The sequence below is a fragment of the Rutidosis leptorrhynchoides genome, chromosome 1, assembly GCF_046630445.1.
Source record: "Rutidosis leptorrhynchoides isolate AG116_Rl617_1_P2 chromosome 1, CSIRO_AGI_Rlap_v1, whole genome shotgun sequence".
Classification (NCBI taxonomy): domain Eukaryota; kingdom Viridiplantae; phylum Streptophyta; class Magnoliopsida; order Asterales; family Asteraceae; genus Rutidosis; species Rutidosis leptorrhynchoides.
In genome coordinates this window covers 257,300,658-257,321,938 of record NC_092333.1, presented here as the reverse complement: position 1 = coordinate 257,321,938, position 21,281 = coordinate 257,300,658, and the positions used below count along the sequence as shown (strand labels likewise).

Here is a 21,281-nt window from a genome sequence, read left to right as displayed (position 1 = left end):
TCTTTGTTCACTATGTGACCGAGGAATTGAACTTCTTCCAACCAAAATGCACACTTTGAAAACTTAGCGTACAATTCTTCCTTCCTCAATACTTCTAACACCTTTCTCAAATGTTCACCGTGTTCTTGGTCATTCTTTGAGTAAATAAGTATGTCATCAATGAAAACAATGACAAACTTGTCAAGGTATGGTCCACACACTCGGTTCATAAGGTCCATGAACACAGCTGGTGCATTAGTTAAACCAAACGGCATGACCATAAACTCGTAATGACCGTAATGTGTTCTGAAAGCAGTCTTTGGAATATCATCTTCTTTCACCAGCATTTGATGATACCCGGAACGTAAGTCAATCTTTGAATAAACAGACGAGCCTTGTAGTTGATCAAATAAGTCGTCGATTCTCGGTAGTGGGTAGCGGTTCTTGATGGTAAGTTTGTTCAACTCTCGGTAGTCGATACACAACCTGAATGTACCATCTTTCTTCTTGACAAACAAAACAGGAGCTCCCCACGGTGATGTGCTTGGTCAAATGAAACCACGCTCTAAAAGTTCTTGTAATTGGCTTTGCAGTTCTTTCATCTCGCTGGGTGCGAGTCTGTAAGGAGCACGAGCTATTGGTGCAGCTCCTGGTACAAGATCTATTTGAAATTCAACGGATCGATGTGGGGGTAATCCTGGTAATTCTTTCAGAAATACATCAGGAAATTCTTTTGCAATGGGAACATCATTGATGCTCTTTTCTTCAGTTTGTACTTTCTCGACGTGTGCTAGAACAGCATAGCAACCTTTTCTTATTAGTTTTTGTGCCTTCAAATTACTAATAAGATGTAGCTTCGTGTTGCCCTTTTCTCCGTACACCATTAAGGGTTTTCCTTTTTCTCGTATAATGCGAATTGCATTTTTGTAACAAACGATCTCTGCTTTCATTTCTTTCAACCAGTCCATACCGATTATCACATCAAAACTCCCTAACTCTACTGGTATCAAATCAATCTTAAATGTTTCGCTAACCAGTTTAATTTCTCGATTCCAACATATATTATCTGCTGAAATTAATTTACCATTTGCTAATTCGAGTAAAAATTTACTATCCAAAGGCGTCAATGGACAACTTAATTTAGCACAAAAATCTCTACTCATATAGCTTCTATCCGCACCCGAATCAAATAAAACGTAAGCAGATTTATTGTCAATAAGAAACGTACCCGTAACAAGCTCCGGGTCTTCCTGTGCCTCTGCCGCATTAATATTGAAAACTCTTCCGCGGCCTTGTCCATTCGTGTTCTCCTGGTTCGGGCAATTTCTAATAATGTGGCCCGGTTTTCCACATTTATAACAAACTACATTGGCATAACTTGCTCCGACACTACTTGCTCCGCCATTACTCGTTCCGACACCATTAGTTCCTTTCGTTCTATTAACCCCTGGTCCGTAGACCTCACACTTCACCGCGCTATGACCATTTCTTTTACACTTGTTGCAAAATTTGGTGCAGAACCCCGAGTGATACTTTTCACACCTTTGGCATAGCTGCTTCTGATTGTTGTTGTTGTTGCGGTTATTATTGTTATTAGGATGATTGTTGTAGTTGCTGTTGTTGTTGTTGTTGTTGTTGTTGGGCCGTTTGTTGTAGTTGCGATTGATGTTGCGATTGTTGGGATAATTGTTGCGATTATTGTTGTAATTGCTGTTGTTGTTGTATTGGTGATTCTTATCACCGTTTTCCTCCCACTTTCTTTTGACTTGCTTCACATTGGCCTCTTCAGCAGTCTGTTCTTTAATCCTTTCTTCAATCTGGTTCACTAGTTTGTGAGCCATTCTACATGCCTGTTGTATGGAGGCGGGCTCGTGTGAACTTATATCTTCTTGGATTCTTTCCGGTAATCCTTTCACAAACGCGTCGATCTTCTCTTCCTCATCTTCGAATGCTCCCGGACACAATAGGCACAATTCTGTGAATCATCTTTTGTACGTGGTAATATCAAATCCTTGGGTTCGTAACCCTCTAAGTTCTGTCTTGAGCTTATTGACCTCGGTTCTGGGACGGTACTTCTCGTTCATCAAGTGCTTGAATGCTGACCACGGTAGTGCGTACGCATCGTCTTGTCCCACTTGCTCTAGATAGGTATTCCACCATGTTAACGCAGAACCTGTGAAGGTATGCGTAGCGTACTTTACTTTGTCCTCTTCAGTACACTTACTTATGGCAAACACCGATTCGACCTTCTCGGTCCACCGTTTCAATCCGATCGGTCCTTCGGTTCCATCAAATTCCAAAGGTTTGCAGGCAGTGAATTCTTTGTAGGTGCATCCTACACGATTTCCTGTACTGCTAGATCCAAGGTTATTGTTGGTATGTAGCGCAGCCTGTACTGCGGCTATGTTTGAAGCTAGAAAAGTACGGAATTCCTCTTCATTCATATTCATGGTGTGTCGAGTAGTCGGTGCCATTTCCTTCAAAATAGTCAAATGGAACAAGTTAATCATACAGAATATTAAGAGTAGTTAATAGTATTTCGTAGCATAATATGAACTCATTTATAAAAGCTTTTTCTTCATATTAGCGTTTTATAAGTTTAAATTCGGGTAGTACCTACCCGTTAAGTTCATACTTAGTAGCTAATATACAATTCAACTACTACAATTCTATATGAAAAACTGATTATAATAATATTTCGCGTTCAAACTTTTACACAATATTTTACAAACTTACAATACCGCTTATTTTACATATAACATGAAATATAGCACACAATAAATTTGATACAAGATGGTTGTGAAGATAATTCTAGCTAGTACACAAGTCGTTCAGCAAAGGCAATAAAGACACGTAATTCATACGTCCGGAAACAAGTCATGCATTCTGGTTTTACTAGGACTACTTTCCATCCTTGGTCTTGTGGAACATAACCGTTATGGCCGTTGATAAGACAGCGTGTTGTAACGTCGTCAAAGGGACGAGGGTTACGTAATGTCCAACAGTCTCGTAACAATCTAAAAACCTCATTTCTTACCCCAATTACCGACTCCGTCACTTGTGAGAACGTTTTGTTTAATAGTTGTAGGCCGATGTTCTTGTTCTCACTTTGGTGAGAAGCGAACATTACTAATCCGTAAGCATAACATGCTTCTTTATGTTGCATGTTAGCCGCTTTTTCTAAATCACGAAGTCCAATATTCGGATATATTGAGTCAAAATAATTTCTTAACCCATTGCGTAAAATAGCATTTGGGTTCCCCGCAATATATGCGTCAAAGTAAACACATCGTAACTTATGGATTTCCCAATGTGATATCCCCCATATTTTGATCGAAAGCCTTTTATAAACCAAGGCATTCTTGGAACGTTCTTCGAATGTCTTACAAACTGATCTCGCCTTAAATAGTTGTGCCGAAGAATTCTGACCGACTCTAGACAGGATTTCATCAATCATGTCTCCGGGTAGGTCTCTTAAAATATTGGGTTGTCTATCCATTTTGTGTTTTTATACTGTAAAATAGACAAGAGTTAGATTCATAAAAAAAAAAACTTATTAATACAAGCAATTTTTACATATATCATAAAGCATAAGCACACTATATTACATATATTACACCACACGAATACAACTATCTTATTCCGATTCGCTTGTTTCTTCTTCTTCGGTTTTGGTTTGTTTTGCCAAGTTTCTAGGGATATATGATGTTCCCCTAATACGAGCCGTCGTTGTCCACATTGGTTTAGAAAAACCTGGTGGTTTAGAGGTTCTCGGGTCATTGTTACAATTTAAGGACTTCGGGGGTTGACGATACATATAAAGTTCATCGGGGTTGGAATTAGATTTCTCTATTTTTATGCCTTTTCCCTTATTATTTTCTTTTGCCTTTTTAAATTCAGTTGGGGTAATTTCTATAACATCATCGGAATTCTCGTCGGAATCCGATTCATCGGAGAATTGGTAATCCTCCCAATATTTTGCTTCCTTGGCGGAAACACCATTGACCATAATTAACCTTGGTCGGTTGGTTGAGGATTCTCTTTTACTTAACCGTTTTATTATTTCCCCCACCGGTTCTATTTCTTCATCCGGTTCCGATTCTTCTTCCGGTTCCGATTCTTCTTCCGGTTCTGACTCTTCTTCCGGTTCCTCTTCGGGAACTTGTGAATCAGTCCACGAATCATTCCAATTTACATTTGACTCTTCATTATTATTAGGTGAGTCAATGGGACTTGTTCTATAGGTAGACATCTATCACATAATATCAAACGCGTTAAGAGATTAATATATCACATAATATTCACATGTTAAAAATATATAGTTTCCAACAAAATTTGTTAAGCAATCATTTTTCAAGTAAACACGGTCGAAGTCCAGACTCACTAATGCATCCTAACAAACTCGATAAGACACACTAATGCAAAATTCTGGTTCTCTAAGACCAACGCTCGGATACCAACTGAAATGTCCCGTTCTTATTGATTAAAAACGTTCCATATTAATTGATTTCGTTGCGAGGTTTTGACCTCTATATGAGACGTTTTTCAAAGACTGCATTCATTTTAAAACAAACCATAACCTTTATTTCATCAATAAAGGTTTAAAAAGCTTTAAGTAGATTATCAAATAATGATAATCTAAAATATCCTGTTTACACACAACCATTACATAATGGTTTACAATACAAATATGTTACAACAAAATAAGTTTCTTGAATGCAGTTTTTACACAATATCATACAAGCATGGACTCCAAATCTCGTCCTTATTTAAGTATGCGACAGCGGAAGCTCTTAATAATCACCTGAGAATAAACATGCTTAAAACATCAATAAAAATGTTAGTGAGTTATAGGTTTAACCTATATATATCAAATCATAATAATAGACCACAAGATTTCATATTTCAATACACATCCCATACATAGAGATAAAAATCATTCATATGGTGAACACCTGGTAACCGACATTAACAAGATGCATATATAAGAATATCCCCATCATTCCGGGACACCCTTCGGATATGATATAAATTTCGAAGTACTAAAGCATCCGGTACTTTGGATGGGGTTTGTTAAGCCCAATAGATCTATCTTTAGGATTCGCGTCAATTAGGGTGTCTGTTCCCTAATTCTTAGATTACCAGACTTAATAAAAAGGGGCATATTCGATTTCGATAATTCAACCATAGAATGTAGTTTCACGTACTTGTGTCTATTTTGTAAATCATTTATAAAACCTGCATGTATTCTCATCCCAAAAATATTAGATTTTAAAAGTGGGACTATAACTCACTTTCACAGATTTTTACTTCGTCGGGAAGTAAGACTTGGCCACTGGTTGATTCACGAACCTATAACAATATATACATATATATCAAAGTATGTTCAAAATATATTTACAACACTTTTAATATATTTTGATGTTTTAAGTTTATTAAGTCAGCTGTCCTCGTTAGTAACCTACAACTAGTTGTCCACAGTTAGATGTACAGAAATAAATCGATAAATATTATCTTGAATCAATCCACGACCCAGTGTATACATATCTCAGTATTGATCACAACTCAAACTATATATATTTTGGAATCAACCTCAACCCTATATATCTAACTCCAACATTCACATATAGAGTGTCTATGGTTGTTCCGAAATATATATAGATGTGTCGACATGATAGGTCGAAACATTGTATACATGTCTATGGTATCTCAAGATTACATAATATACAATACAAGTTGATTAAGTTATGGTTGGAATAGATTTGTTACCAATTTTCACGTAGCTAAAATGAGAAAAATTATCCAATCTTGTTTTACCCATAACTTCTTCATTTTAAATCCGTTTTGAGTGAATCAAATTGCTATGGTTTCATATTGAACTCTATTTTATGAATCTAAACAGAAAAATTATATGTTTATGGTCAGAAAAATAAGTTACAAGTTGTTTTTGTAAAGGTAGTCATTTCAGTCGAAAGAACGACGTCTAGATGACCATTTTAGAAAACATACTTCCACTTTGAGTTTAACCATAATTTTTGGATATAGTTTCATGTTCATAATAAAAATCATTTTCTCAGAATAAAAACTTTTAAATCAAAGTTTATCATAGTTTTTAATTAACTAACCCAAAACAGCCCGCGGTGTTACTACGACGGCGTAAATCCGGTTTTACGGTGTTTTTCGTGTTTCCAGGTTTTAAATCATTAAGTTAGCATATAATATAGATATAGAACATGTGTTTAGTTGATTTTAAAAGTCAAGTTAGAAGGATTAACTTTTGTTTGCGAACAAGTTTAGAATTAACTGTACTTTGTTCTAGTGATTACAAGTTTAAACCTTCGAACAAGATAGCTTTATATGTATGAATCGAATGATGTTATGAACATCATTACTACCTTAAGTTCCTTGGATAAACCTACTGGAAAAGAGAAAAATGGATTTAGCTTCAACGGATCCTTGGATGGCTCGAAGTTCTTGAAGCAGAATCATGACACGAAAACAAGTTCAAGTAAGATCATCACTTGAAATAAGATTGTTATAGTTATAGAAATTGAACCAAAGTTTGAATATGATTATTACCTTGTATTAGAATGATAACCTACTGTAAGAAACAAAGATTTCTTGAGGTTGGATGATCACCTTACAAGATTGGAAGTGAGCTAGCAAACTTGAAAGTATTCTTGATTTTATGTAACTAGAACTTGTAGAATATATGAAGAACACTTAGAACTTGAAGATAGAACTTGAGAGAGATCAATTAGATGAATAAAATTGAAGAATGAAAGTGTTTGTAGGTGTTTTTGGTCGTTGGTGTATGGATTAGATATAAAGGATATGTAATTTTGTTTTCATGTAAATAAGTCATGAATGATTACTCATATTTTTGTAATTTTATGAGATATTTCATGCTAGTTGCCAAATGATGGTTCCCAAATGTATTAGGTGACTCACATGGGCTGCTAAGAACTGATCATTGGAGTGTATATACCAATAGTACATACATCTAAAAGCTGTGTATTGTACGAGTACGAATACGGGTGCATACGAGTAGAATTGTTGATGAAACTGAACGAGGATGTAATTGTAAGCATTTTTGTTAAGTAGAAGTATTTTGATAAGTGTATTGAAGTCTTTCAAAAGTGTATAAATACATATTAAAACACTACATGTATATACATTTTAACTGAGTCATTAAGTCATCGTTAGTCGTTACATGTAAGTGTTGTTTTGAAACCTTTAGGTTAACGATCTTGTTAAATGTTGTTAACCCAATGTTTATAATATCAAATGAGATTTTAAATTATTATATTATCATGATATTATCATGTATGAATATCTCTTAATATGATATATATCCATTAAATGTCTTTACAACGATAATCGTTACATATATGTCTCGTTTAAAAATCATTAAGTTAGTAGTCTTGTTTTTACATATGTAGTTCATTGTTAATATACTTAATGATATGTTTACTTATCATAGTATCATGTTAAATATATATATATATCCATATATATGTCATCATATAGTTTTTACAAGTTTTAACGTTCGTGAATCACCGGTCAACTTGGGTGGTCAATTGTCTATATGAAACATATTACAATTAATCAAGTCTTAACAAGTTTGATTGCTTAACATGTTGGAAACATTTAATCATATAAATATCAATCTCAATTAATATATATAAACATGGAAAAGTTCGGGTCACTACAATCATAATCCCCTAGATGAGGTTCATTTGAATTAATCAGAAGATTTAACCTCTCAGGTTGATGAAGAGTTCTACTAGATCTACGAAGTATAGGTGCAACACGTTCTGGCTCACCAACAGTATCTTCAGCTTCAACGTGCGGTTGGCTAGTGCCTTCAGAAGCTATGTTACTTTATGATTCTTGAATTTCTTCAAGATCTACTTTACTCCCACTGACTTCTTGTAAGAGAAGATCTCTTTCAAAGAATTCAGCAAACCGAGCAGTAAACACTTTGTTTTCAGCTTGGTAGTAAAAGTAGTAACCCATTGTTTCCTTTAGGTATCCCACAAAGTGACATTTGATACCTCTGGGTTCTAACTTATTTGAAGTGTCACGTTTCACATACGCTTCACAACCCCAGACTTTCAAATAAGACAACTTAGGACTCTTTCCATGCCATAATTCATATGGTGTCTTTTCTACCTTCTTGGTTGGAACCATATTGAGTATGCGTGCAGCAGACTCTAATGCATAACCCCAAAAAGACATCGACAGTGTAGTTAGACTCATCATAGATCGAACTATGTCAAGTAAAGTTCGATTCCTCCACTCCGACACACCATTGTGTTGTGGTGTGTAAGGTGGAGTAAACTGTGAGACAATCCCACAATTCTTCAGGTGGTCCAAAAACTATTGACTCATATATTCCCCTCCCCGATCAGAGCGAAGGGCTTTAATGGTCTTTTCAAGTTGATTCTCTACTTCATTTTGGAAGATTTTGAATGTTTCAAAAACTTCATGTTTATGTTTCAGCAAGTAAACATAACCATATCTACTATAATCATCAGTAAATGTAACGAAGTATGATTCACCATTTCTAGACATAGTTCTAAAAGAGCCACATACATCAGTATGTATTAGTCCTAAAAGATCTTTAGCTCTTTCACCTAAACCGGAGAAAGGAGCCTTTGTCATCTTTCCACATAAACATGACTCGCATACATCAAATGACTCAGAGCCAGTTGATTCCAAAAGCCCATCAGATTGGAGTTTTGAAATGCGTTGTTTGCTTATATGACCAAGACGACAATGCCATAGATAGGTATTATTCAAGTCTTGCTTGACTCGTTTGGCAGTACATGTATATACAGAATTATTATTTGAAATCACACCATGTATATCAATTTCAAAAATACCATCACGTGGAATAGCATTAAAATAAAATACATTATTCTTAGAGACTGAAATACCAAAGTGCGTAAATGTAAGTTCAAAACCAACATTTTTCAAAAGAGAAACTGAAATTACATTGCTCGTAATACTAGGAGCATAATGACATTGTTCCAACAAAACAATAATACCACTAGGTAGAGTAAGCTCATAGGTTTCAATAGCTTCGACAGCAGCTCGAGCCCCATTGCCCACTCTTAAGTCTAGTGTGTTGTTCTTCAGTCTCTTACTTCTTCTCATTCCCTGCATATTGTTACAGATGTGAGTACCACAACCAGTATCAAAAATCCAGGAATGACTAGAAAAAGTATATAACTGTATATGAAATATACCTGATTTGCTGGTCTGGCTAGCTTTGCCTTTTCTGAACTCAGATAGGTAGGAAGGACAGTTCCTCCTCCAGTGGCCAACTTTCCACAGTGGAAACATTCGGCGTCTTTCGCTGGGCTTTCTTTCTTGGGAGGTGGTGGAATCTTTTTCTTAGCAATTGACTTGCCTTTTCCTTTTCCCCAAGTTTTCGGCTTATTTTTTTCACCTTACCATCCCTAATCATCAGGACACCTGGATTGGAAACCTTATATGGAATATCCTGTTCAGCAGTTTTGAGCATTGAGTGCACCTCTGCCAGAGATTTCTCCCAACCTTGCATATTGTAATTCATTACAAATTGGTGATACGATTTTGGTAGTGAAACCAAAACCGTGTTCACAGCCAAGTTAGGCGGCAAAGTAGTTCCAAGTTTTTCCAATCGGTCAATGTATCTTTTCATTTTCAAGACATGAGAGCTCACTGATTGACCCTCCTCCATTTTGCATGTTTGAAGAAGCTTATAAGTTTCATATAACTCTTGACTAGCCTGTTTTTGAAACATATTTTTCAGCTCAGTCATCATATCATATGATGTACGATCTTCCATTTTCTTTTGGAGGTCAGAAGTCATACTAGCAAGCATGATTAAAGCAATCTTCTCTTGCTCATCAAACAACTTCTGATAAGCATTCTTTTGAGCAGCAGTAGCTGTCTCAGGAGGAGCTTCGGGTAAGGGTCCTTCAATTTTGTTCAACTTCCCTTCATATTTGAGAACAATTCTCAGGTTGCGGTACCAATCGAGGAAGTTTGAACCATTGAGTTTCTCCTTCTCCAACAAAGAACGGAGGGTGTTTTGGTTTACGTTTTGATTGTTTGACATCTATAAAAGAACAAGGTTCAATTTTAGTATTTTTGATATAATACTTTAATAAATTAATAACCCAAGTTTTAATATATTTAAAAAACAATTAATTTACGAAAGGCTAAGATCCACATAGAGGTTCCATAACTACATATGTTGATCAGCTAGTAGTTATAGAGTCTACTGGTAGGTAGCGAGTACCAATTGCATCACAGGTGCAACTCTTAGATCTTTATGGGACCTTGAGATATGTGTAGTCTAACAAACCACTATTATATATTGGCATGTTTGTCCCATCCTTGCCTCGAACTCAGGTCTCATCGTGAATACAATTAAGTCGTCCAATTTAGAAACAGTGGAAATTCAGCCTAGTCTCACTCGTAACTGAAAATCCACCTCGTGGCTATAATTCGATTAGGTCTCACCGTAATCAAAAAATAACGAGGAGTGTTTGCAAGCTCATTGGATGGCATGACTTAAATTTGAAGGGTATTTTGAAAATGTTTGTATTAACGAATAATGCATGCACACAAGATTCGCTACACTATTTGTTAAAAATTATTTTAACCAATTAAATATATGTCGATCGTGTTTATGCGTCTAGTTTGTTATTTTATTTTATATAAAAAAAATAACAAATACACATTGTGTATCATTTTAAAACATTTTTAAAAGATGGCGCTCATATATATTATTTGAGTTTCAAAAAATATTTAACTTTAAACTCGTTAGAGTTTAACTTTTTAAAATCATCAATTTTAACTTTTGAAACTCGTTACTAGTTTTATTTTATGTTTTCATCAAAAACATTTAGCATATATTATAATCAACAATTAAATATAAATGCGTAAAAATAAAACACAATCATACCATGCATCACACACACATAGCCTAGCCCAAAAATCCTATGCTTGATCCCATGAGCCGAGATGGGATCAAGAGGTCAAACTAAGGGTAATATCGTAGCTCCCACTTGATTCAAGAATTAAGTGAAAACTTGACAAATGCCATCGTTGTCAACTTGACATGTTCGTCATCTTCTAAGCCAAAAGCACGTTGTATTTTATCTTCAATCTTCATCTTGTTACATTTATTTAAATTTGAAAATACAACTAAACTAGTACTTTTACAAATTGAAATAAACTTAAATACAATACTATGAAAATGAAAAATAAATATAATACAACTTTGGCTTCAAAATTGGCCTTTATAATAATACAAATAATCAACATGACATAATATTGCCGTAATCAACAATCACAACAATCATACATAGGTCGGGGCATTATGGGCTATTAGTGCAATCACAATTTTAATAACTACATTATTAAAACTTAAATATGGCTTGTCCATGGTTACAATACATGTGTATAACCATGGAATAAAACAATCAACAATTATAATAAATATTCAAGCCATAACAATTAAATCTACAATTTAAAATAGTGATATTCTTTCAATCATATTTGTGCGTCATGAGGTTAAGTTTAGATCAACCGAGTTGACTTTAAAAACCAAAAAGGTTTCGACTTTCACCAATATACCACAAAGCTAAATCTAAAGAATAGTCACAAGCCAATTAAGATGATGTAAAAGCGGCTCGGATACCACTGATGGAAAATCGTGTGTACTTTTAGTCAGATTAACGCAGCGGATAGTTAAAATAATAATCTTTTATTATTTTATGAACGAAATTTTACAAGATTAAATATTCACTTATTTAATGAAACATGCACACGATTAATATTTTCCAATGATCCAGTTACACCATAATAATTGTCATGAATATAAAATAAATGAGGAGTTGACGATATACCTTTCTTGGAGAAATTGATGAGACGGGGAGAAACTTACGATCAAAAGTACGACCGTCTCTTTGGATAGTTCACACTACACTTCAAACGATCGTCAATGGATGCTAGTCCAAACCCAAGTAATATTAATCAACCTTTGGTTAATATTATGAAATCAAAATTTTTAGTTCATCGAAAGAAGAATGAGATATGAATTAATTTGGTACAATATATAGATATATTTTTTTTTCAAACTAATCACCCGTGAACCTTTTTAAATGAACCCGTGAATTCAAATTACTGTGTCGGGCTCACAAATGCCCAAATTACCCTTTAAGTACAAAATACAAGTTCGACCACATGATTTTAATACAAAATAAAGACCGAGCATGGTGATTGGGGATACGCTACCCAATCCTAATCAATCCAAATTAATGGAAACCTGATCAAGCACTGGTATTCTTTTAGGCATATTTGCATATCTGCTTATCTGCTTATTGATTGTTCTGCATATCTGTGATCTTAAAGTCGTATTTCTCAAATACTTCAGGAGTATATTATGTAACTTATAATTAATAATTTCTATCATGTCACTTTCATGTGAATAGTAAATTAATTAATTTCGATTCATTTACTATTCATATGAATAGTAAATGAATTAATTTCGATTTACTATTTTGTTACTTGAGTAATATATATACATCATATATATATTTTATTTGACGTCTCGGTGTATATGTGTGTGACCCCGAAGACTCAAATAAGGTTGATCATATATTATATGTTGTACCTTGCACATTAATCCTACAGTATCTAGCTACTTACTAAGTCTTAGTTGTTGGGTTGACTTTAAAACCAATTATTACTCAAACCTGACAAATTGGAGCCTTGCTACCTTCTTCTAGTTTATTTTATTATTACTTTAAGGGTAGATAAAACATATATCAGGATCCAACACCATTTTTATAGGAGTAGCACCCAAGGAGCCTCACTCATCACTGCTTTGAGAGACTGACACCAACTAACATTTGCAGGTTCTTTAACCTTTTTTGTTACTCCTTATTCTAGTTAAGCTTTTATTAATTTCATAGCATTAAGCAAGGTTACTCATTAATGGGATGAGATTAATGTATGCACTCCACTTGTTTCACACAGTGTTCCAACAGTTCTTTCATTTGGTAGATCCAAGCTTTAAATTCGATTTTCTTGAAATTTGATGTGATTTCGACTAGTAAACTAGTTTTAAGATGTTTGTAAGTAGTGAAATGATCGAAGATGGAGTGTTTGTAGACATCAAACTAACCAATGCTGAGATTGTTCAATGCGAAATTATGAAGCAAATAAGCATAGAGAACTTGTTAAGTAAAAAGAAATCACTAAGAGCTCGCTTCACATACGGCATTATCTTCACATTAGTGAATCTCGTAGCTTGGTTTCTGCGCGACTATGGCCAACGACTCACGCTTCACTTCCACAGTAAATTTGTTAACTTTATATTATTACCAAAATCGATGCATCCATTTGGGCTAAATTTGCATTATTAATTAATAAGTTTACTTCTTTTTTGAAGTTCTTGAATTTTGTGGACCAAAAGGCCACGAATGTTTCCAAACAATGGGAGTTCTTCGTGTGAGCTTTGGGTGCTTTGTATCTTTTTTTAAGTTATGTTATTAAGTTCCATAAGTTTTGGTCAGTTTAGTTTATCTGCTGCGAGTTCCTTAACGTAAATTTTCTAGATATTTTTCTTTATGTTGTATCTGACCACGTGTGGAACTACCAAATTATATAACGTTCGTAATACGTGGCATTGCGGATGGTGGACTTCAAAGTTTTTTATATTGCTGATCACATTAGTGTTTTCGTTCTTCATCCCCTCGGATTATATTCATCTCTATGGTAAGTTAATCACTTTATAAGCAAATATGCTTTTCAAATAACTAGTGGACTAAAATTACACGGTTCTTGTAGGTGAACTTGCTCGAGTTGGTGCAGGGTAATCTTCTTTTTTGCTACAAGGGTTTCTCTTCCGATAGGCCCCTAAGGGCTGTTGTTAAGATGCATAAAACAATTGTATACACCAATATTAACCACTACTTTAAAGTTAACATATAACCGCTATGTACAATAGTTTTTGCAAGTTAACGATAACCCTAAACACAATTGTTAGATAAACCCTAATAAAAAAATAAGTTTTATATTTATATTTTCATCGACATCAGTTCTTACCATCGTTTATGGTCCAGGATTTTTCTTGTTCTCCAGCTTGTAAGCGTAATCGAGTTCATAGCATGGTGGAATGCGTACTGGATGCCTGATGAAAGAAAGATACAGAGGTTCAATCTTATCTCGTTATTTTCACCAAGAATGTTCACATATTTCCAAATTATTTGATGTTTGTCTTTCATGTTTTGCAGCTCGTGTTGTGGATTATTCATGTCGACACTGTTTTATTTGGCGTCGTTATGTGGGATCATCGTGATGTATGTATTGTATGCATCCAAACCTTCATGCACTCTCAACATATTCTTCATCACATGGACAGCAATTTTGCTTCTTGTTATGATGGTTATCTCCTTGCATTCAAAGGTACGTCCCGGTGCAAAATCAAAGTTACTCCATTATTTAAGAATCTAATATAACTGTCACAAGTCATTAAACAGGTGAATAAAGGTCTTCTATCATCAGGGATCATGGCATCTTATATTGTTTTCCTCTGTTGGTCTTCTTTAAGAAGGTTCTCTATCATTAACAAAATAAGCTCTCTTTTACATAAATCTGTTAATATTTTTTTTTTCTTTTGTTATATTAACTATCATGATTTTGCAGTGAGCCTGCCAGTGAACAATGCAGCCCTAAAAAGCAGGATAGCAAGCATGTCGACTGGATGACTGTTCTAGTAATTAAAATGACACCATTTACTTTAGACCTCAATACTCACATTGTATGTAATCATGCGTATTTAGCTGTGCATTTACATTCTTGCTGTTATGTGTTTTTAGGGCTTCCTGATCGGTGTTTTCGCCATTGTCATGGCAACGTTTTCCACTGGGATCGATTCACAGACATTTCAGGTTCTCCATTAGTTATAATAGATATCTCTGACCAAGGTTTGAGAACTCGTGACTCGGGGAGTACTCGGATGTTGTTGACCAAGTTTTACTTTGCCCGAGTTTTGACCTATTTTTCGAGTAATACCGATTTTTAACCTATTTTTCGAGTAATCCCGAGTTTTGACAGAGTTTGACCAAGTTTTGACCGAGGCAACTCGGGGAGTCTCGGATGTTGTTGACCAAGTTTTACTTTGACCGAGTTTTGACCAAATTTTCGAGTAATCCCGAGTTTTGACAGAGTTTGACCAAGTTTTGACCGAGGCAACTAGGGGAGTCTCGGATGTTGTTGACCAAGTTTTACTTTGACTGATTTTGACCGAGTTTTGACCAAATTTTCGAGTAATCCCGAGTTTTGACAGAGTTTGACCAGGTTTTGACCGACTGTGACACAGTTATCCTGAGTTTTGACCGATTTAACCGAATACTCGGACTGATCTAAAAACCGAGAACTCAGCGAGTAGTCGCCGAGTTCTACAATCCTATCTAGGACCCTTCCAAAATTTGTGATTGGTTGCTTTTGCCCAATTGTTTTTCGTGTTTAGCTCAAGAAACAAGAAAATCAGATGGAAGATGACATCCCCTATAATTATGGATTTTTTCACCTGGTATTCTCCTTGGGTGCTATGTATTTTGCTATGCTTTTCATCAGCTGGAATCTGGATAGTCCAGCCAGGAAGTAAGATCCGGATCCCAGTTTCATTACGATAAAAAAATAAAATCCATTAGTCGATTTACGACATTTTAAGAATGTTTCTTGTGTAATTTTGCGAAATAACAGATGGAGCATCGATGTTGGGTGGGCAAGTACATGGGTGAAAATAGTTAATGAATGGTTTGCAGCCACAATATACTGTAAGTTTGTAGTTAAAGGGAGATGTTATAAGTGCCTTACTTAAGTATGTAGACTTTGACTTTAAAGTGTTTGACTTTGATTTTGATTGCAGTATGGAAATTGATTTCTCCAATTGTGAGAAAACCCAAGGTCATGAATCATGAAGAACCAATGCCAGAAGAGCAACTGCAGGATTCAGATCAATGATGCTGTAGTCTTGTTGAATTCCACTATTTTATTAATGTTATTATTTAATTATTTATTTTAATGTAAAATATATAAAGTCAGAATCTTTTATGTAAAGGATGATCAGTAATTCATGTTAATGGTTTAGTTAAAACCACTACAACATAGATCATGTATGGTTTAGATAGATTTCAGGTCAACATATATCAAAGTTAACAACTCATTAACAAAAAAAAATAAAAATAAAAAGACCCCAGAAAGCCTATTCCAGCAAAGAACACATTAGTATCGTAACTGTATTTAGAACTAAAATGTTAACAAAAGTAGCTCAATAATCAATGTATTTTAACATTAATATATAACTAACACAACATTAAGCTACTCCATTTCCTTATACTTTTGTACGTTGTACTAATGTAGTATTTAAGCACCATCTCTATACCTCCATACCCATCCAAAACAACAAACTCCCATCTCTCTTTTCGCTTAACTCGATTCAATTTTCAAGATGTCGAAGCAATCTTTATTGTTGATATTCACCGTTCTCGTACTCCATTTAGGAATTTCGAGTGTAACATCAATCGATCCAACTGCAGCCACATCAGCAACAGAAGGAGGAGGTGAACATGTTTTCGAACTATACATGCATGACATCCTTGGTGGTAGCAACCCGACAGCTAGACCAGTAACCGGTCTACTAGGTAACATTTACAGTGGTCAAGTACCATTTGCTAGACGTATAGGTTTTCGTGCACCACAAGGTGGGGTCGCCATTCCTAACGCAAACGGTGCAATCCCTACCGTTAACGCTAACGGGGTCCCACTTGGAACTGGCTTAGTTGGCACACAATTCGCTGGTAACCTTAACCAAAACAACATTCAAAACCAGATTGCAGCACAACTGGGACCAGATGGACTGGGGCTTGGGTTTGGTACTATAACTGTGATTGATGACTTGTTGACTATTGACCCGAAGTTGGGTTCACAGTCGTTAGGTAAAGCGCAAGGAGTTTACGTTTCGAGCTCGGCTGATGGAAGTAGACAAATGATGACGTTTACTGCTATGATGGAAGGTGGTGAGTATGGAGATAGTATTAACTTTTTTGGTGTTTATCATATTGGAAGCGCGATGTCTCGGTTGTCGGTGACAGGTGGGACCGGGAAGTTTTTACATGCTTGTGGGTTTGCGGAAGTTAGGTCGTTGATACCGGCTGGTCAGATTGTTGCTGATGGTGTCGAGTCGTTGCTGAGGTTAACTGTTCATCTTTCATATTGAGGATTGCTTGTTAATCAGAAGTTTGGGCATTCATGAATTCGTGTATGTGTGTGGTTTTGTGAACAAAATGTGATGATCTTTGTTCCATGTATTTTATATTAATATGTATATCGATCCATGTTTCTATGATTGAAGTGTTTAAGTTTTGCAAATCCTTTTTCTTGTCTCAAACGGATTTATTATCGATTGAAACCTCATAACCATTATAGAGCAGTCACAGCGGTCCTGTCTCCCTCCCCGTCCAGCGAACCGCCCACCTGGGTACTATTGGCAGGAGCCTCCCAAGCCACCGCCTTTCTTTTCGTCCGATGCCATGTCTTGTTGTAAAATATTCGTGAACGTGAGTAACGGGCAAAAATATTCCCGTTTGAATGCCCAAGGGCTATATTTAATTTTATTAATTTACAGTATATATACATGTCTATTTCCTCAATTATACTTAAACATAACACTCTCATCAATAAAACACTTTTTCCATACTCAAATACAATTTCATTTTACCATTTTTTACTTCGAAATACATTAATATTAATCGCAATCGCAAAACTGCAAAATCGGATCCCGGCCTAAAAACGGTATTAACGATCATGAATAATCTAAATTATAACCAATCACTCGAATTACTTGATAATTTGGATGAGTTAAACGATGATGAAGAAGTCGAACCCATACCAAGAGCACATCTACGTAGAGATCGTGAAAGAACCGTAAGAGCTTTATGAAATGATTATTTTTCCGACAATTGTACGTTTCCACCGGATTACTTCTGAAGACGTTCTTGAATGAGCAATCCTTTATTTTTTTCGTATACGTCAACGTATATTGAATTTTTCTCAAACCCCGATGTAAGACCCTAAAACCAAGTGTACAAGTGTACATAAACGTTGGATATATTAACTGAATTAAACAGAAACTGACAGGCTGAGTTTGAGCTTGTGGGCAGTGGTGCGCGCCGCGCACCTATCCTGGGACAGAAATCTGCTTTTGCTATTTTGAGTTAAATGAAGGGCATTTTGATCTTTTCACTTGAGGCCGGATGTGTAGCCATATTATCAGTTTGGGATCCAATTTTGGATCATATTTCACATCCACAAACATTCTCATTTCATCAAGAGAGAGAGAGAGATTTCTAGAGAGGGATTTGGAGATTTGGGGAAGAAGGAGCTTGAATCGATCAAAAGCTCGAGTGTTAAAGTTGTTCATCTCGCTCCTAGCTACGTTGTGGTAGTATTGGTAAGTTCTAACTCCGAGTTTTCATAGTTTGATTAGTGTTCATAATTGGGGTTTTGATTTGGGTGTTCTTGAGTAAACCCACTAGTTGATAATTGGGTGATTGAGCTAGTAAATGGTGTTGATAACCATTGTTGGTGGGTTTTGGGTTGGATGATGAAATTGATTGGTTGATAATCATGTTCGGTGTTAATATCACTAGTTAACTTAGGTTATAAGTGATTAATTGTGTAAGCTTGCAAATGGGTGTTTTGACTTGAGATTAGGTCAAAATGGGTTTTGTGTAAATTGATGCAAGTAATATGTTTTGATGATGAAATCTTGAGTAGAATGAGTTGTTGGAACATAATCACTAGTCGATTGTGATTATGGGGGTTTTCGGGTGAGATTTGACTTAGTCAAAGTGGAAGTAAGTGCAAATGGGTCAATATTGCACTTATTGGTGTTTTGGGTATAAGCTAGAGTGTTTAGCTTATTTGTTTGTGAATTACTTAGGTGATTTACATTTGGACGATTAGGAGCTCAAGCAGGAGTTGCCTTTCTCATAACCGAGGTGAGTGGAATATTTATAGGTTTATGTATATAATTTGGTTGCTTGTGTGCGGCGTGGTAAGTGACATCCGTTAGGATTCACTTTTCGGGGACCATAATTGGGTTGGAAAATATAGTGTGATATTCGTATGGATAGCTCTTCGTTGGCTATATTTGGTTGCGATATGTGGTGAGTGATATCCGGAAGGAATAACTCTTTGTCGACCACGATTTGAGGTGAGGCATGTGACGAGTGATTAATGTTTGACCTATCGCTCTTCGTTGGTCACATGTGTGTGTTTGGTTATGTAGCGAGTGATTAACGGTTGACCTATCACTCTTCGTCGGCTACATGTGTGCGTTTGGTTATGTGACGAGTGATTAATGCTTGACCTATCACTCTTCGTCGGTCACATGTGTTTGCTTGGTTATGTGGCGAGTGATTAATGTTTGACCTATCACTCTTCGTCGGCCACATATGTGTGTTGGGGTAAGTGTGTGTGTTATCCATTTAGGGATCCGCTCTTCGTTGGCCACTTATCGTAGGATGGTAAGCGGTTACGCTTTTCATCAGCCATCCTTGTGATTGAGGTAAGTGTTAACGTTTCGGTTGCACTTTTCGTCGGCCTCATGGTGCGTAGTGGTGAGTGGTTAACATATTTGACCTATCGCTCTCCGTTGGCCATGTACGCGTTGCGATGGGTGGTGAGTGGTTAACGTATTTGACCTACTGCTCTTCGTCGGCCACCATCGAGTCGAATGTCGACATTGTGTTTGTTGGGGTGTGTAAGTTTCACTAGCATTATACGTATTTTGTTATTGGCACGTATTATTGTTGAGATCTCTATGCTAATGGTGTTGACTTGTTGTACACACGAATATATGTTTATTGCGGTTCGCTAATGTTATTGTGTTGTTTGTGTAGGTGTATGCAAGTGATTGTATTATGTATGTATGCGTATAAGTATTGTATTCACTAAGGATTAGCTTATCCTCTCGTTGTTTACATTTTTAGGTTCGAAGGCGGGCGTGGTAAGGGTATGCTCGGGATTAGATGATTTCCCTTTTGATGCTTGCTTGGATTACTTTTGGTTTCGACTTAGGATTGGGTAGTTTATCCCCAAACATCATGCTCGTAGTTTTGTTTGGAACTTAAACTCATGTAGTCGAAAACTTGTATTTTGTACGAAAGTCATAAAACGGCCGATGTGGGCCCGGTGTCGTAAAACTTGTTTTATTATTGAAACGTGTTAGTTTTACATATCATAATATGTTGTAAAAAGCATTTAGTCTAAAAGTGTCGGGAAGTGGGAGATCATTAAACGAAAAATGGAAAATCCGGACAGAACCTGAAATGGCTTGTGCGCGCCGCGCACAGATGGGGCTGCGCGCCGTGCACCCTTACTGAATAAAAAAATTTTATTTCGCGTTTTCGGTTGGATAACAGGTTGGGTCGTTACAAGTGGTATCAGAGCATGGTCTAAGGGATTTAGGTGACTTGAGATAGGCGCCTAGACTTAGACTTTTTGTGTGTGCTTATTTGTTGCGGGACTTGTAGGATTACGGGTCGGCTCGGGTTTTAGCTAGTGCCTTAGATTGTAGGTGAACTAGCTATGTATTGATTATGTTGTTATCAATCATGTTGTTTGCGTTGAACATCTAGCGAGATGGTTATTGTATTCATGAGCTCGGCATGGCGTGTGAGCATAATAATGCTTCGCGACCATTATTACGGTTGCAAGCCAAGTCATGCAAGTGATGTACAACAAGTATTGGACTAGATGGGATGTACAAACGTTGGCATATTTATATGATTGTGAATATTGATCGTGGCGGTGTATATAATTTACTTGTGTTGCATTCCTAACCGGGTTCATTTCATAGAATGAAGACGAGGAACGGACATGATAACGAAGATCAAGGCGATGACTCCGAATTCACGGCCAAGGTTGAGGCCATTATACAAAGGCAACATGCGGCCTTTCTAGAGGACGTTAGGAAGATATTCGTAGATTCGATTAATGAGGATGTAGTCGGTCTAGTCAAGGAACAAGTGAAGATTGTTCTTCACGAAGATAATATAGAAAGGCAAGACTTCTATTATAAAAACTTCAATGATGCTCAACCTCCCACTTTTGAGGGCGAACGAGACCCATTCAAGAGTGCTCGATGGATTTCCGATATGGAGGGGGCCTTTCGTACTAGTGAGTGCCCTCTCGATAAGAAGACGAGGTATGGTAGTAGTATGCTA

General features: G+C 36.2%; 2 protein-coding genes across 2 annotated transcripts; both read left to right on the top strand.

Moving 5' to 3' along the window:
• The first annotated feature begins 13,483 nt into the window (after positions 1 to 13,483).
• Positions 13,484 to 16,089, top strand: LOC139869128 (uncharacterized). Its single transcript, XM_071857452.1, has 11 exons — positions 13,484 to 13,512; positions 13,602 to 13,761; positions 13,834 to 13,858; positions 14,109 to 14,198; positions 14,280 to 14,451; positions 14,526 to 14,599; positions 14,692 to 14,761; positions 14,865 to 14,936; positions 15,518 to 15,651; positions 15,754 to 15,827; positions 15,920 to 16,089. The coding sequence occupies exons 2-11, from the start codon at positions 13,614 to 13,616 to the stop codon at positions 16,012 to 16,014; spliced, it is 954 nt and encodes a 317-aa protein (XP_071713553.1). The 5' UTR covers positions 13,484 to 13,512; positions 13,602 to 13,613; the 3' UTR covers positions 16,015 to 16,089.
• Positions 16,090 to 16,501: 412 nt separating this feature from the next.
• Positions 16,502 to 17,269, top strand: LOC139869118 (dirigent protein 16-like). Its single transcript, XM_071857445.1, has one exon. It carries the CDS (start codon positions 16,502 to 16,504, stop codon positions 17,267 to 17,269), a length of 768 nt encoding a protein of 255 aa, XP_071713546.1.
• Positions 17,270 to 21,281: the final 4,012 nt, after the last annotated feature.

Bases quoted from the DNA above. Each gene is read 5' to 3' on its own strand.
- LOC139869128 (XM_071857452.1), top strand. From the start codon at position 13,614: ATGTTGTATCTGACCACGTGTGGAACTACCAAATTATATAACGTTCGT. The intron at 14,199-14,279 runs GTTCAATCTTAT...CATGTTTTGCAG, and splicing joins GATGAAAGAAAGATACAGAG to CTCGTGTTGTGGATTATTCA. The intron at 15,828-15,919 runs GTAAGTTTGTAG...TTTTGATTGCAG, and splicing joins GTTTGCAGCCACAATATACT to TATGGAAATTGATTTCTCCA.
- LOC139869118 (XM_071857445.1), top strand. From the start codon at position 16,502: ATGTCGAAGCAATCTTTATTGTTGATATTCACCGTTCTCGTACTCCAT.